Consider the following 15758-nt stretch of genomic DNA (forward strand, 5'->3'; position numbering starts at 1 on the left):
ACTGGCAAGTACTTTAAAATAATACTTTAAAGTACTACTTAAGTAGTTTTCTGGGGGGTATCTGTACTCTACTATTTTATATTTTTTGACAACTTTTACTTTACTACATTGCTAAAGAAAAACAGCCTTCCCTCAAGTCCCACCCACAGTGATTGATTGACAGCTCTGAAACCCTACCAACTCTGACTCACAAACATCCTGCCCCCTCCTCTGACAATCCCACCCACAGAACATTGGTTTCCGTACCCTAAGTGTCCAAAGGAGCAGAGCCAATAAAATACCTAATTTGAGGAACAAATGTCATTGTGGCAATTTATATCTGGCAGTAAATCTAAATATGACTTTAATCTCAAGAGAAGACAGGATAAAGGTTCTCTTAGAAAGTAGTGCTGATCATATAGGCCTAAATCATATCCAAAACAACTAACACAATTCATACATACAAGTGTTGATCCCATGAGCTGCAATAAAACATCCCAGAAATGTTGTACATACATTTGTTTACATCCCTGCCAGTGAGCATTTCTCCTTCGCCAAGATCATTCATCCACCTGACAGGTGTGGCATATCAAGAAGCTGGTTAAATGGCATGATCATGACACAGGTGCACCTTGTGCTGGGGCACAAAAAAAAGCCACTCTAAAATGTGCAGTTTTGTCACACAACACAACGCCACAGATGTCTGAAGTTTTAAGGAGCGTGCAGTTGGCATGCTGACTGCAGGAATGTCTCCCACAGCTGTTGTCAGATAATTTAATGTTCATTTCTCTACCATAAGCCATCTCTACAACGTTGTTTAAGAACATTTGGCAGTACGTCCAACCGGCCTCACAACCGCAGACCACGTGTTGCCACGCCAACCCTGGATCGTCTGAGATCAGCCACCCGGAAAGCTGACCAAACTGCAGAGTAGTTCTGTCTGTAATAAAACCCCTTTTTGTTTGGGGTTGGCTGGACCTGGCTCCCAGTGGGTGGGCCTGGCTCCCAGTGGGTGGGCCTATGCCCTCCCAGGCCGATCCATGGCTGTGCCCCTGCCCAGTCATGTAAAATCCATAGATTAGGGCCTAATGAATGTATTTTTACTGATTTCCTTATGAACTGTAAACTCAGTAAAATCATTGAAATTGTTGCATGTAATTTTGTGTGTATCTCTGTAGGTGGAGAAGGTAGACAGTCGGGGAGTCCAGCTGGCGTCTCTCTTCATGGCGGGCGTGGACACTGCTCTGTTGGTCAATGACGTGTGTGGTCAGCCGTTACCATGGGAACACTGCTGCCCCTGGGGCTTCTTCGACGGGAAACTCTTCCAGACCAAACTGGCCCGCGCCGGCCGAGACCGACTGGCCCTGTTCGACATGTGTGAAGGACAGGTAGGTGTGTGTGGGAGCCGGACAGAAACATGGCAACGCGTTCACTACCTGCTCTAGAATGCAGGGTAAAATGGGGCAATTCAAGAGGGTGCTACTAACTTAAATTTAAAACATTGTTTTCTTTGCCTTAAATAACATTAATTTGATTATGCTCTACAATATTATAACCTTAATATTCCTGTACTTAAGTGTTGACACTAGCTATTTTAAACCTTAATATTCCTGTACTTAAGTGTTGACACTAGCTATTTTAAACCTTAATATTCCTGTACTTAAGTGTTGACACTAGCTATTTTAAACCTTAATATTCCTGTACTTAGAAAAGCCCCCTAGTCAACACTTTTATGTCAATTTAAAGGGGAAGACTCAGGAATACACCATCAATTTAAAGGGGAAGACTCAGGAATACACCATCAATTTAAAGGGGAAGACTCAGGAATACACCATCAATTTAAAGGGGAAGACTCAGGAATACACCATCAATTTAAAGGGGAAGACTCAGGAATACACCATCAGGAACAGGACACTTTTGCACATGGTAGATGTTGTAATTCAGTCTGTTAGCTTTGTAAATGGGCCCAAATGTATTTTGTATTCTGGGGATTTAATTTAACGTTCAAAGTTAGCGCCGTTCTCCCCAGTGAGCAGTGACAATTCTATTTTAGTGATAATGCCCGAGAAGCTGTGGTTTGGAGGAGGTACGGTGTGTTTTGTCTCGGGCCGACAGACCGTGCCAATATATCCTCCAAACCACGTTATTGAGGCCATTATCACTTTTATACAACGGCTACCAGCATATTAAAATGATTAACATTCATTTATTCCTACTATTTCATCCTTTCCAGGGGAGATAGTCCTGAGGTTGCTACCCAAGCCGTCTAGGCGTTCGTTCCATTGCATTGTTTCCAGCCAAGGTTCACTGGTCATTTGTTGACTGGTGACAGACCTTTTCCCCCTTGCTACCTGACGTTTCCCCCTTGCTACCTGACCTTTCCCTCTTGCTACCTGACCTTTCCCTCTTGCTACCTGACCCTTTCCCTCTTGCTACCTGACCTTTTCCCCCTTGCTACCTGACCTTTCCCCCTTGCTACCTGACCTTTCCCCCTTGCTACCTGACCTTTCCCCCTTGCTACCTGACCTTTCCCCCTTGCTACCTGACCTTTCCCCCTTGCTACCTGACCTTTCCCCCTTGCTACCTGACCTTTCCCCCTTGCTACCTGACCTTTTTTGACCCCCTTGCTACCTGACCTTTCCCCTTGCTACCTGACCTTTCCCCCTTGCTACCTGACTTTTTTTTCCCCTTGCTACCTGACCTTTTTTTGACCTTTCCCCCTTGCTACCTGACCTTTCCCCCTTGCTACCTGACCTTTTCCCCCTTGCTACCTGACCTTTTCCCCTTGCTACCTGACCTTTTTTACCCCTTGCTACCTGACCTTTTCCCCCTTGCTACCTGACCTTTCCCCCTTGCTACCTGACCTTTTCCCCCTTGCTACCTGACCTTTACCTGACCCCCCTTGCTACCTGACCTTTCCCCCTTGCTACCTGACCTTTTCCCCCTTGCTACCTGACCTTTTCCCCCTTGCTACCTGACCTTTTCCCCTTGCTACCTGACCTTTCCCCTTGCTACCTGACCTTTTCCCCCTTGCTACCTGACCTTTCCCCCTTGCTACCTGACCTTTTCCCCCTTGCTACCTACATTTACATTACATTTAAGTCATTTAGCAGACGCTCTTATCCAGAGCGACTTACAAATTGGTGCTTTCACCTTAACCTGACCTTTCCCCCTTGCTACCTATGCAACAACACAGCTAACACAAACACTACACAGCAAACTAGCTACATTTCGTTGTTCCTGTTTATCTATGGACATATCTTTGTGCAGTGTATACAGTGTACACTATACAGTGCATTTGGAAAGTATTCAGACCCCTTGACTTTTTTCACAATTTGTTACGTTACAGCCTTATTCTAAAATGGATTCCCACTGCATCAATCTACACACAATACCCCATAATGACAAAGTAAAAACAGATTTTTAGAATTTTTTGCAAACGTATTAAAAATAAAAAACTGAAATGACATTTACATAAGTATTCAGGCCCTTTACTCAGTACTTTGAAGCACCTTCGGCAGCGATTACAGCCTCAAGTCTTCTTGGGTATGACGCTACAAGCTTGGCACACCTGTATTTGGGGAGTTTCTCCCATTCCTCTCTGCAGGTCCTCTCAAACTCGGTCAGGTTGGATGGGGAGCGTCGCTGCACAGCTATTTTCAGGTCTCCAGAGATGTTCGATCGGGTTCAAGTCTGGACTCTGGCAGGGCCACTCAAAGACATGCAGAGACTTGTCCCGAAGCCACTCCTGCTTTGTCATGGCTGTGTGTTTAGGGTCGTTGTCCTATTGGAAGGTGAACCTTCGCCCCAGTCTAAGGTCCTGCTCTGGAACAGCTTTTCATCAAGGATCTCGCTGTACTTTGCTCCGTTCATCATTCCCATGATCCTGACTAGTCTCCCATTCCCTGCTGCTGAAAGACATCCCCACAGCATGATGCGGCCACCACCACACGTCCTCCAGACGTGATGCTTGGCATTCAGGCCAAAGAGTTCAATCTTGGTTTCATCAGACCAGAGAATCTTGTTTCTGAGGGTCTGAATACTTATGTAAATAAGGTGTTTCTGTTTTTATTTTGAATGAATTTGCACACAAAAAATGCCTGTTTTTGCTTAGTCATTTTGGGGTATTGTGTGTAGATTGAGGACATGTTTTTATTAAACCCATTTTAGAGTAAGGCTGTAACGTAACAAAATGTGGAAGAAGTGAAGCGGTCTGAATACTTTCCCGAAAACACTGTATCCATAAAAATTATTCTCATGCTGATTCATGATTTCGACTGGCTGAAAAACCTGTCTGTCTCGCTTAAAATGTTCATTAACTATGGTCAGTGCTATCCGGGATCCTTGGGATGTCCATAGCCTTGTTCTAACCATAACCCAAACCTTAACCATTTCAAATGTCAACTTCAGTGGTGTAGGGATGTACCAATTATCCCGGATAGCACAGACCCTTTAACTATGGAACAGTGGAGATCGAATTTCAATATTGAAACAGTGTTGCAAATGTCAGATAGACAGACTGCAATAGTTATACAAATCTCCATTTATGAAAAACAAATTGTAGCTATAAGCAAGGGGAGATAATATCTAGATGCTTTTTTAAAGTGGAGATCAAGTTCATAAATTGCCTGGCTGGGCTGATGACAGTGAATTGCGCTGTGAGATGGAACAGAGTAAATAGGCATTTCAATGTCATAGCCTTATTCTGGGGTAACTTGTGGAATAGACACTGGCTGGAACACGGTCTTAACCAATCAGCATCCAGGATTAGACCTACCTGTTGTATAGTGAGCAGCGTAGGGTTTAGTCCTACCTGTTTATTTAGTCCTACCTGTCTCTCTAAGCACTTCATGATGACGGAAGTGAGTGCTACGGGGCGGTAGTCGTTTAGTGGGAACTGCAGACTGGGATAAGGATTGATTGAATATGTCCGTAAACACACCAGCCAGCTGGTCTGCGCATGCTCTGTGGACGCGGCTGGGGATGCCGTCTGGGCCTGCAGACGGGAAACCCGTTCCGCTAGCGGAACCCCTCGCCAACAGCCAATGGAATTGCAGGGTGCCAAATAAATCAAATTTCTCAAACATACAAGTATTAAGCACCATTTTAAAGATAAAATTATCTTTAATCCAGCCACAGTGTCTGATTTAAAAAATGCTTTACAGTGAAAGCTCCACAAACGATTGTTAGGTCACCACCAACGCACAGAAAAACCCAGCCATTTTTCCAACCAAAGAGAGGAGTCACAAAAAGCACAAATAGAGATAAAATTCATCACTAACCTTTGATCTTCATCAGATGACACTCATAGGACTTCATGTTACACAATACATGTATGTTTTGTTCGGTAAAGTTCATATTTATGTCGAAAAATCTTATTTTACATTGGCGTGTTATGTTCAGTAGTTCCAAAACATGCCGTGATATTGCAGAGAGCAACATGAATTCACAGAAATACTTATAATACATGTTGATGAAAATTCAACTATTATACATGGGAACTTTATCTAAATTTCTCCTTAATGCAAAACCGCTGTGTCAGATTATTTTTTTTACTTTATGGAACAAGCATAATCTGAGAACGGCGCTCAGAGCCCACCCAGCCAGAAAAATATCCGCCATGTTGGGTAGTCAACATTATTCATAAATAGCATTATAAATATTCACTTACCTTTGATGATCTTCATCAGAATGCACTCCCAGGAATCGAAGTTCCACAATAAATGCTTGTTTTGTTCGATAATGTCCATCATTTATGTCCAATAGCATCCGGCCCCACTTCACATGAGCAGCCTGAAACAACATTCTAAAGATGGTTGACATCTAGTGGAAGCCTTAGGAAGTGCAAAATAACCCATATCCCACTGTGTATTCGATAGGGGTGAGTTCAAAAACTACAAACCTCAGATTTCCCACTTCCAGTTGGATTTCTGTTATACTCACAGACATCATTCAAACAGTTCTAGAAACTGAGTGTTTTCTATCCAATACTTATAATAATATGCATATATTAGCATCTGGGACTGAGTAGGAGGCAGTTCACTCTGGGTACGCTATTCATCCAAAGTGAAAATGCCCCCTGTCGCAAACAAGTTAAATGTTTTCCTCACGTCGGCTGCAGTGAAGGAGAGTCCGCAGGTTTTGGTAGCTGGCCGTGTCAGTGGCACTGTATTGTCCTCAAAGCGGGCAAAAAAGTTATTTAGTCTGTCTGGGAGCAAGACATCCTGGTCTGCGATGGGGCTGGTTTTCTTTTTGTAATCCGTGATTGACTGTAGACCCTGCCACATACCTCTTGTGTCTGAGCCGTTGAATTGAGATTCTACTTTGTCTCTATACTGACGCTTAGCTTGTTTGATTGCCTTGCGGAGGGAATAGCTACACTGTTTGTGTTCGGTCATGTTTCCGGTCACCTTGCCCTGATTAAAAGCAGTGGTTCTCGCTTTCAGTTTCGTGCGAATGCTGCAATCAATCCACGGTTTCTGGTTTGGGAATGCTTTAATAGTTGCTGTGGGTAATACATTGCCTATGCACTTGCTAATAAACTTGCTCACCGAATCAGTGTATTCGTCAATGTTGTTGTTGGACGCAATGCGGAACATATCCCAGTCCATGTGATCGAAGCGTGGAATCAGATTGGTCGGACCAGCGTTGAACAGACCTGAGCGCGGGAGCTTCCTGTTTTAGTCTCTGTCTATAGGCAGGGAGCAACAAAATGGAGTCGTGGTCAGCTTCTCCGAAGGGAGGGCGGGGGAGGGCCTTATATGCGTCGCGGAAGTTAGAATAACAATGATCCAGGGTTTTACCAGCCCTGGTAGCACAATCGATATGCTGATAGAATTTTGGGAGTCTTGTTTTCAGATTATCTTGTTAAAATCCCCAGCTACAATGAATGCAGCCTCAGGATATGTGGTTTCCAGTTCACATAGAGTCAAATTAAGTTCATTCAGGGCCATCGATGTGTCTGCTTGGGGGGGATATATACGACTGTGATTATAATCGAAGAGAATTCTCTTGGAAGATAATGCGGTCAACATTTGAATGTGAGGAATTCTAAGTCAGGTGAACAGAAGGACTTGTATGTTCCTGTATGTTGTTGGGACCACACCACGTCTCGTTAATCATAAGGCATCCCCCCCCCGCCCCTATTCTTACCAGAAAGATGTTTGTTTCTGTCGGCGCGATGTGTGAAGAAACCAGCTGGCTGTACTGACTCCGATAGCGTGTCTCGAGTGAGCCATGTTTCCGTGAAACAAAGAACGTTACAGTCTCTGATGTCTCTCTGGAATGCTACCCTTGCTCGGATTTCACCAACCTTGTTGTCAAGAGACTGGACTTTGGCGAGTAGTATGCTCGGGAGCGGTGCGTGATGTGCCCGTCTCCGGAGCCTGACCAGAAGACCGCTTCGTCTGCCCCTTTTACGTCGACGTTGTATTGGATCGCCGGCTGGGATCCGATCCATTGTCCTGGGTGGTGGACAGAACACAGGATCCGCTTTGGGAAAGTCATATTCTTGGTCGTAATGATGGTGAGTTGACGTTGCTCTTATATTCAGTGGTTCCTCCCGACTGTATGTAATGAAACCTAAGATTACCTGGGGTACCAATGTAAGAAATAACACGTGAAAAAACAAAATACTGCGTAGTTTCCTCGTAACGCGAAACGAGGCGGCCATCTCTGTCGGCGCCGGAAGTTGCGAATTCCTGGGGGTCTCAACGTGTATCTGTCTCTCCTCTCCATCCTGGGGGTCTCAACCTGTATCTCTCTCTCTCCTCTCCATCCTGGGGGTCTCAATGTGTATATCTCTCTCTCTCCTCTCCATCCTGGGGGTCTCAACGTGTATCTCTCTCTCTTCTCCATCCTGGGGGTCTCAACGTGTATCTCTCTCTCTCCTCTCCATCCTGGGGGTCTCAATGTGTATATCTCTCTCTCTCCTCTCCATCCTGGGGGTCTCAACGTGTATCTCTCTCTCTCTCCTCTCCATCCTGGGGGTCTCAATGTGTATATCTCTCTTTCTCTCTCCTCTCCATCCTGGGGGTCTCAACGTGTATATCTCTCTCTCCTCTCCATCCTGGGGGTCTCAATGTGTATATCTCTCTCTCCTCTCCATTCTGAAGGGTCTCAACGTGTATATCTCTCTTTCTCTCTCCTCTCCATCCTGGGGGTCTCAATGTGTATATCTCTCTCTCTCCTCTCCATCCTGGGGGTCTCAATGTGTATATCTCTCTCTCCTCTCCATCCTGAAGGGTCTCAATGTGTATCTCTCTCTCTCTTCTCCATCCTGGGGGTCTCAATGTGTATATCTCTCTCTCTTCTCCATCCTGGGGGTCTCAATGTGTATACCTCTCTCTCTTCTCCATCCTGGGGGTCTCAATGTGTATATCTCTCTCTCTTCTCCATCCTGGGGGTCTCAATGTGTATACCTCTCTCTCTCTCCTCTCCATCCTGGGGGTCTCAATGTGTATCTCTCTCTCTCTTCTCCATCCTGGGGGTCTCAACGTGTATATCTCTCTCCTCTCCATCCTGGGGGTCTCAATGTGTATCTCTCTCTCTTCTCCATCCTGGGGGTCTCAATGTGTATATCTCTCTCTCTCCTCTCCATCCTGGGGGTCTCAATGTGTATCTCTCTCTCTCTCTCTCTTCTCTATCCTGGGGGTCTCAATGTGTATATCTCTCTCTACTCTCCTTGTCCTCTCCTTCAGGAGGAGCTGGTGTCTCGTGTGGAGAAGATGCGTCAGGCCGTTCTAGATGGCATCAACTTTACTCGTCCTCCTCCCCCTCTCCCCCCTCTTTCCTTCCTCCGCCCTCCCCTTCTACCCCCTACCCCCTCTACCCCCCGGCCCATGGGTAACATGCCCCCCCCACTACCACCCTCATCATCCTCACCACCACCCAAATGATCCTCACCACCACCCTCATCATCCTCACCACCACCCAGCCCAGCATCGACCCAGAGGCTTCCCAGGTAAACAACAAACAAACGCATACACACACGCATACACAGTATACACGCAGTTCACACATATATAGACAAGCCTTGGTGTTTGTTTGACAGATTAGAAACACCCAGATCATCATTGTACTGATAGGTTCAACAGTTATGGAAAACATTCTCATCCGGTCTGTCTCCCCAGGTCTGCAGTCGATCCCCCCTCAGGGAGGGAAGTTGGAGATAGCCGGCATGGTGGTGGGCCAGTGGGCCGGGAACAAACCACTGCGTGGCAGAGGGGGGCTCAACATGCAGGTGGTGTCGGTCGGAGCAGGGAGAGGGTGAGACTCTGGCTGCTCTTTAAATGAAGCTGTTTATATAATATAACCTTTTACTGATCTCTCCCCGTCTATATAATATAACCTTTTACTGATCTCTCCCCGTCTATATAATATAACCTTTTACTGATCTCTCCCCGTCTATATGTAATATAACCTCTCTCTCTCCCCGTCTATATAATATAACCTTTTACTGATCTCTCCCCGTCTATATAATATAACCTTTTACTGATCTCTCCCCGTCTATATATAATATAACCTTTTACTGATCTCTCCCCGTCTATATAATATAACCTCTCTCTCTCCCCGTCTCTCTCTCTCCCCGTCTCTCTCTCTCCCCGTCTCTCTCTCTCTCCCCGTCTCTCTCTCTCCCCGTCTCTCTTTCTCTCCCCGTCTCTCTCTCTCCCCGTCTCTCTCTCTCTCCCCGTCTCTCTCTCTCTCCCCGTCTCTCTCTCTCTCCACGTCTCTCTTTCTCTCCCCGTCTCTCTTGCTCTCCCCGTCTCTCTCTCTCCCGTCTCTCTTGCTCTCCCCGTCTCGCTCTCTCCCCGTCTCTCTCTCTCCACGTCTCTCTTTCTCTCCCCGTCTCTCTCTCTCCCCGTCTCTCTCTCTCCCCGTCTCTCTCTCTCTCCCCGTCTCTCTCTCTCTCCCCGTCTCTCTCTCCCCGTCTCTCTCCACGTCTCTCTTTCTCTCCCCGTCTCTCTCTCTCCCCGTCTCTCTCTCTCTCCCCGTCTCTCTCTCTCTCCACGTCTCTCTTTCTCTCCCCGTCTCTCTTTCTCTCGGTCTCTCTCTCCACGTCTCTCTCTCCCCATCTCTCTCTCTCTCCCCGTCTCTCTCTCTCCCCGTCTCTCTCTCTCTCGCTCTCCCCGTCTCTCTCTCTCGCTCCCCGTCTCTCTCTCTCCCCGTCTCTCTCTCGCTCTCCCCGTCTCTCTCTCTCCCCGTCTCTCTCTCTCTCTCTCTCTCCCCGTCTCTCTCTCTCTCTCTCCCCGTCTCTCTCTCTCTCCCCGTCTCTCTCTCTCTCCACGTCTCTCTCTCTCTCTCTCTCCCCGTCTCTCTCTCTCCCCGTCTCTCTCTCTCTCGCTCTCCCCGTCTCTCTCGCTCTCCCCGTCTCTCTCTCTCGCTCTCCCCGTCTCTCTCTCTCTCTCTCCCCGTCTCTCTCTCGCTCCCCGTCTCTCTCTCTCCCCGTCTCTCTCGCTCTCCCCGTCTCTCTCTCTCGCTCCCCGTCTCTCTCTCTCCCCGTCTCTCTCTCTCTCGCTCTCCCCCGTCTCTCTCTCTCGCTCCCCGTCTCTCTCTCTCTCTCTCTCCCCGTCTCTCTCTCTCGCTCCCCGTCTCTCTCTCGCTCCCCGTCTCTCTCTCTCCCCGTCTCTCTCTCTCGCTCCCCGTCTCTCTCTCTCGCCGTCTCTCTCGCTCCCCGTCTCTCTCTCTCTCCCCGTCTCTCTCTCTCTCCCCATCTCTCTCTCCCCGTCTCTCTCTCTCTCGCTCCCCGTCTCTCTCTCTCGCTCCCCGTCTCTCTCTCGCTCCCCGTCTCTCTCTCTCCCCGTCTCGCTCCCCGTCTCTCTCTCTCTCTCCCCGTCTCTCTCTCTCTCGCTCCCCGTCTCTCTCTCTCTCCCCGTCTCTCTCTCTCTCGCTCCCCGTCTCTCTCTCTCGCTCCCCGTCTCTCTCTCTCTCCTCCCCATCTCTCTCCTCCCCGTCTCTCTCTCTCTCCCCGTCTCTCTCTCTCTCCCCGTCTCTCTCTCTCTCTCCCCGTCTCTCTCTCTCTCCCCGTCTCTCTCTCGCTCCCCGTCTCTCTCTCTCTCTCTCTCTCTCTCTCCCCGTCTCTCTCTCTCTCTCTCTCTCTCTCTCTCTCTCTCTCTCTCTCGCTCTCTCTCTCTCTCGCTCTCCCCATCTCTCTCGCTCCCCGTCTCTCTCTCTCTCGCTCCCCGTCTCTCTCTCTCCCCGTCTCTCTCTCTCTCCCCGTCTCTCTCTCTCCACGTCTCTCTTTCTCTCCCCGTCTCTCTTGCTCTCCCCGTCTCTCTCTCTCTCCCCGTCTCTCTCTCTCTCCCCGTCTCTCTTGCTCTCCCCGTCTCTCTCTCTCTCCCCGTCTCTCTCTCTCCCGTCTCTCTTTCTCTCCCCGTCTCTCTCTCTCCCCGTCTCTCTCTCTCTCCCCGTCTCTCTCTCTCTCCCGTCTCTCTCTCTCTCCCCGTCTCTCTCTCTCCCCGTCTCTCTCTCTCCCCGTCTCTCTCTCTCCACGTCTCTCTTTCTCTCCCCGTCTCTCTCTCTCTCCCCGTCTCTCTCTCTCTCTCCCCGTCTCTCTCTCTCTCCCCGTCTCTCTCTCTCTCCACGTCTCTCTTTCTCTCCCGTCTCTCTTTCTCTCGGTCTCTCTCTCCACGTCTCTCTCTCCCCATCTCTCTCTCTCTCCCCGTCTCTATCTCTCCCCGTCTCTCTCTCTCTCGCTCTCCCCGTCTCTCTCTCTCGCTCCCCGTCTCTCTCTCTCCCCCGTCTCTCTCTCGCTCTCCCCGTCTCTCTCTCTCCCCCCGTCTCTCTCTCTCTCTCCCCGTCTCTCTCTCTCTCCCCGTCTCTCTCTCTCTCACGTCTCTCTCTCTCTCTCTCTCCCCGTCTCTCTCTCTCCGTCTCTCTCTCTCTCGCTCTCCCCGTCTCTCTCTCTCTCGCTCTCCCCCTCTCTCTCTCGCTCTCCCCGTCTCTCTCTCTCTCTCCCCGTCTCTCTCTCTCGCTCCCCGTCTCTCTCTCCCGTCTCTCTCTCTCTCGCTCTCCCGTCTCTCTCTCGCTCCCCGTCTCTCTCTCTCCCCGTCTCTCTCTCTCTCGCTCTCCCCGTCTCTCTCTCTCGCTCCCCGTCTCTCTCTCTCGCTCCCCGTCTCTCTCTCTCTCCCCGTCTCTCTCTCTCCCCGTCTCTCTCTCTCCCCCGTCTCTCTCTCTCTCTCCCCCCGTCTCTCTCTCTCTCGCTCTCCCCGTCTCTCTCTCTCCCCATCTCTCTCTCCCCGTCTCTCTCTCTCCCCGTCTCTCTCGCTCCCCGTCTCTCTCTCGCTCCCCGTCTCTGTCTCTCCCCGTCTCTCTCTCTCCCCATCTCTCTCTCCCCGTCTCTCTCTCTCTCTCCCCGTCTCTCTCTCTCCCCATATCTCTCTCCCCGTCTCTCTCTCTCTCTCCCCGTCTCTCTCTCTCCCCATCTCTCTCTCCCCGTCTCTCTCTCTCCCCGTCTCTCTCTCTCGCTCCCCGTCTCTCTCTCCCCGTCTCTCTCTCTCGCTCCCCGTCTCTCTCTCTCGCCGTCTCTCTCGCTCCCCGTCTCTCTCTCTCTCTCTCCCCGTCTCTCTCTCTCCCCATCTCTCCCCGTCTCTCTCTCTCTCGTTCCCCGTCTCTCTCTCTCGCTCCCCGTCTCTCTCTCTCCCCGTCTCTCTCTCTCGCTCCCCGTCTCTCTCTCTCTCTCCCCGTCTCTCTCTCTCTCGCTCCCCGTCTCTCTCTCTCTCCCCGTCTCTCTCTCTCTCGCTCCCCGTCTCTCTCTCTCTCGCTCCCCGTCTCTCTCTCTCTCCTCCCCGTCTCTCTCTCTCTCTCCCCGTCTCTCTCTCTCTCTCTCCCCGTCTCTCTCTCGCTCCCCGTCTCTCTCTCTCTCCCCGTCTCTCTCTCTCTCTCTCCCCGTCTCTCTCTCTCCCCGTCTCTGTCTCTCTCTCTCTCTCTCCCCGTCTCTCTCTCTCTCTCCCCGTCTCTCTCTCTCTCTCTCTCTCTCTCTCTCTCTCGCTTCCCATCTCTCTCGCTCCCCGTCACTCTCTCTCTCGCTCCCCGTCTCTCTCTCTCTCTCCCCGTCTCTCTCTCTCCCCATCTCTCTCGCTCCCCGTCTCTCTCGCTCCCCGTCTCTCTCTCTCTCTCTCCCCATCTCTCTCGCTCCCGTCTCTCTCGCTCCCCGTCTCTCTCGCTCCCCGTCTCTCTCTCTCCCCATCTCTCTCTCCCCGTCTCTCTCTCTCGCTCCCCGTCTCTCTCGCTCCCCGTCTCTCTCTCGCTCCCCGTCTCTGTCTCTCCCCGTCTCTCTCTCTCTCCCCGTCTCTCTCTCTCTCTCTCCCCGTCTCTCTCTCTCCACGTCTCTCTCTCTCCCCGTCTCTCTCTCTCCCCGTCTCTCTCTCTCCCCGTCTCTCTCTCTCTCCCCGTCTCTCTCTCTCTCTCTCCCCGTCTCTCTCTCTCCACGTCTCTCTCTCTCCCCGTCTCTCTCTTGCTCTCCACGTCTCTCTCTCTCTCTCCCCATCTCTCTCTCTCTCTCCCCGTCTCTCTCTCTCTCTCTCCACGTCTCTCTCTCTCCACGTCTCTCTCTCTCCCCGTCTCTCTCTCTCCCCGTCTCCCGTCTCTCTCTCTCCCCGTCTCTCTCTTGCTCTCCCCGTCTCTCTCTCTCCCCGTCTCTCTCTTGCTCTCCCCGTCTCTCTCTCTCCCCGTCTCTCTCTCTCTCTCCCCGTCTCTCTCTTGCTCTCCCCGTCTCTCTCTCTCTCTCCCCGTCTCTCTCTCTCTCTCCCCGTCTCTCTCTCTCTCTCCCCGTCTCTCTCTCCCCGTCTCCCGTCTCTCTCTCTCCCCGTCTCTCTCTCTCCCCCGTCTCTCTCTTGCTCTCCCCGTCTCTCTCTCTCTCTCCCCGTCTCTCTCTCTCTCCCCGTCTCTCTCTCTCTCCCCGTCTCTCTCCCCGTCTCTCTCTCTCTCCCGTCTTTCTCTCTCCCCGTCTCTCTCTCTCTCCCCGTCTCTCTCTCCCCGTCTCTCGCTCCTCCTGTTTCTCTCGCTCCCCGTGTCTCTCTCTATGTCTCGCTCTCTGTCCCTCTCTCCAGAAGGGGTAAGGACATCCCAGCGAAAGCAGGACGAGGAGTTAAAAAGGTGACTGCCAAGTCATTAAGGTTAAGGTGACTGCCAAGTCATTAAGGTTAAGGTGACTGCCAAGTCATTAAGGTTGGGCCATTTTATCGACGATGTTTGACTGCCATCGTTGACTGACGATATCATGATGTCACAAAATATGTTTTGGCATATTTGAGTCTGGCAGCACACAGTAGGGCTGTGCAGTGAGCACACAGTAGGGCTGTGCAGTGAGCACACAGTAGGGCTGTGCAGTGAGCACACAGTAGGGCTGTGCAGTGAGCACACAGTAGGGCTGTGCAGTGAGCACACAACAGGGCTGTGCAGTGAGCACACAGTAGGGCAACATACCAAATGGTCTGTTCCCTATTGGCCTTCGCCTCAATGGTCTATACATATGTGGTAGGTAGACTATTAACTTAATGCAAGAGAACAATGTAGCTTGTAGAAGAGACCAGAGCAAAATGTCAGCTAGGTCCTAACGTGGTTTTTGTCTCCTCTCCAATGTGGGATAAGAATGGACCTTTTGCAGCACAAACTCTGTGTCTTATTGTTTCAAAATCTTCATTTCCTTTTTTCCATTTGAATGGGATTTGTTAGACTAGGCATAGCCTACTCTTTGAATGGGATTTGTTAGGCTAGGCATAGCCTACTCTTTGAATGGGATTTGTTAGGCTAGGCATAGCCTACTCTTTGAATGGGATTTGTTAGACTAGGCATAGCCTACTCTTTGAATGGGATTTGTTAGGCTAGGCATAGCCTACTCTTTGAATGGGATTTGTTAGGCTAGGCATAGCCTACTCTTTGAATGGGATTTGTTAGACTAGGCATAGCCTACTCTTTGAATGGGATTTGTTAGGCTAGGCATAGCCTACTCTTTGAATGGGATTTGTTAGGCTAGGCATAGCCTACTCTTTGAATGGGATTTGTTAGACTAGGCATAGCCTACTCTTTGAATGGGATTTGTTAGACTAGGCATAGCCTACTCTTTGAATGGGATTTGTTAGGCTAGGCATAGCCTACTCTTTGAATGGGATTTGTTAGGCTAGGCATAGCCTACTGATGATCAACCATGGAATGAGTCTATAGACCTGAGTTCCATCTCAGTTTGTGAATAAAAACATAGGCGCTGGAAAGGGGAGACTCACCAACACTATGGTGGGCACTGCTCTACCACCCCCACAAGGGCCTCCTCTGAAGGTAACCGCTACCGCTCTACCACCCCCACAAGGGCCTCCTCTGAAGGTAACCGCTACCGCTCTACCACCCCCACAAGGGCCTCCTCTGAAGGTAACCGCTACTGCTCTACCACCCCCACAAGGGCCTCCTCTGAAGGTAACCGCTACTGCTCTACCACCCCCACAAGGGCCTCCTCTGAAGGTAACCGCTACTGCTCTACCACCCCCACAAGGGCCTCCTCTGAAGGTAACCGCTACCGCTCTACCACCCCCACAAGGGCCTCCTCTGAAGGTAACCGCTACCGCTCTACCACCCCCACAAGGGCCTCCTCTGAAGGTAACCGCTACCGCTCTACCACCCCCACAAGGGCCTCCTCTGAAGGTAACCGCTACCGCTCTACCACCCCCACAAGGGCCTCCTCTGAAGGTAACCGCTACCGCTCTACCACCCCCACAAGGGCCTCCTCTGAAGGTAACCGCTACCGCTCTACCACCCCCACAAGGGCCTCCTCTGAAGGTAACCGCTAC

General features: G+C 50.4%; 1 protein-coding gene across 1 annotated transcript in view; it reads left to right on the forward strand.

Moving 5' to 3' along the window:
• The window catches only part of LOC115120532 (constitutive coactivator of PPAR-gamma-like protein 2), a 119198-nt gene that overhangs the window by 94465 nt on the left and 8975 nt on the right, over positions 1-15758 (forward strand). The window contains 5 exon segments of the mRNA XM_065005105.1: positions 1158-1367; positions 8679-8782; positions 8784-8941; positions 9111-9246; positions 14028-14073. Coding sequence (XP_064861177.1) covers positions 1158-1367; positions 8679-8782; positions 8784-8941; positions 9111-9246; positions 14028-14073 — 654 coding nt within the window.

The sequence above is a fragment of the Oncorhynchus nerka genome, linkage group LG20 (genome assembly GCF_034236695.1).
Source record: "Oncorhynchus nerka isolate Pitt River linkage group LG20, Oner_Uvic_2.0, whole genome shotgun sequence".
Taxonomy (NCBI): domain Eukaryota; kingdom Metazoa; phylum Chordata; class Actinopteri; order Salmoniformes; family Salmonidae; genus Oncorhynchus; species Oncorhynchus nerka.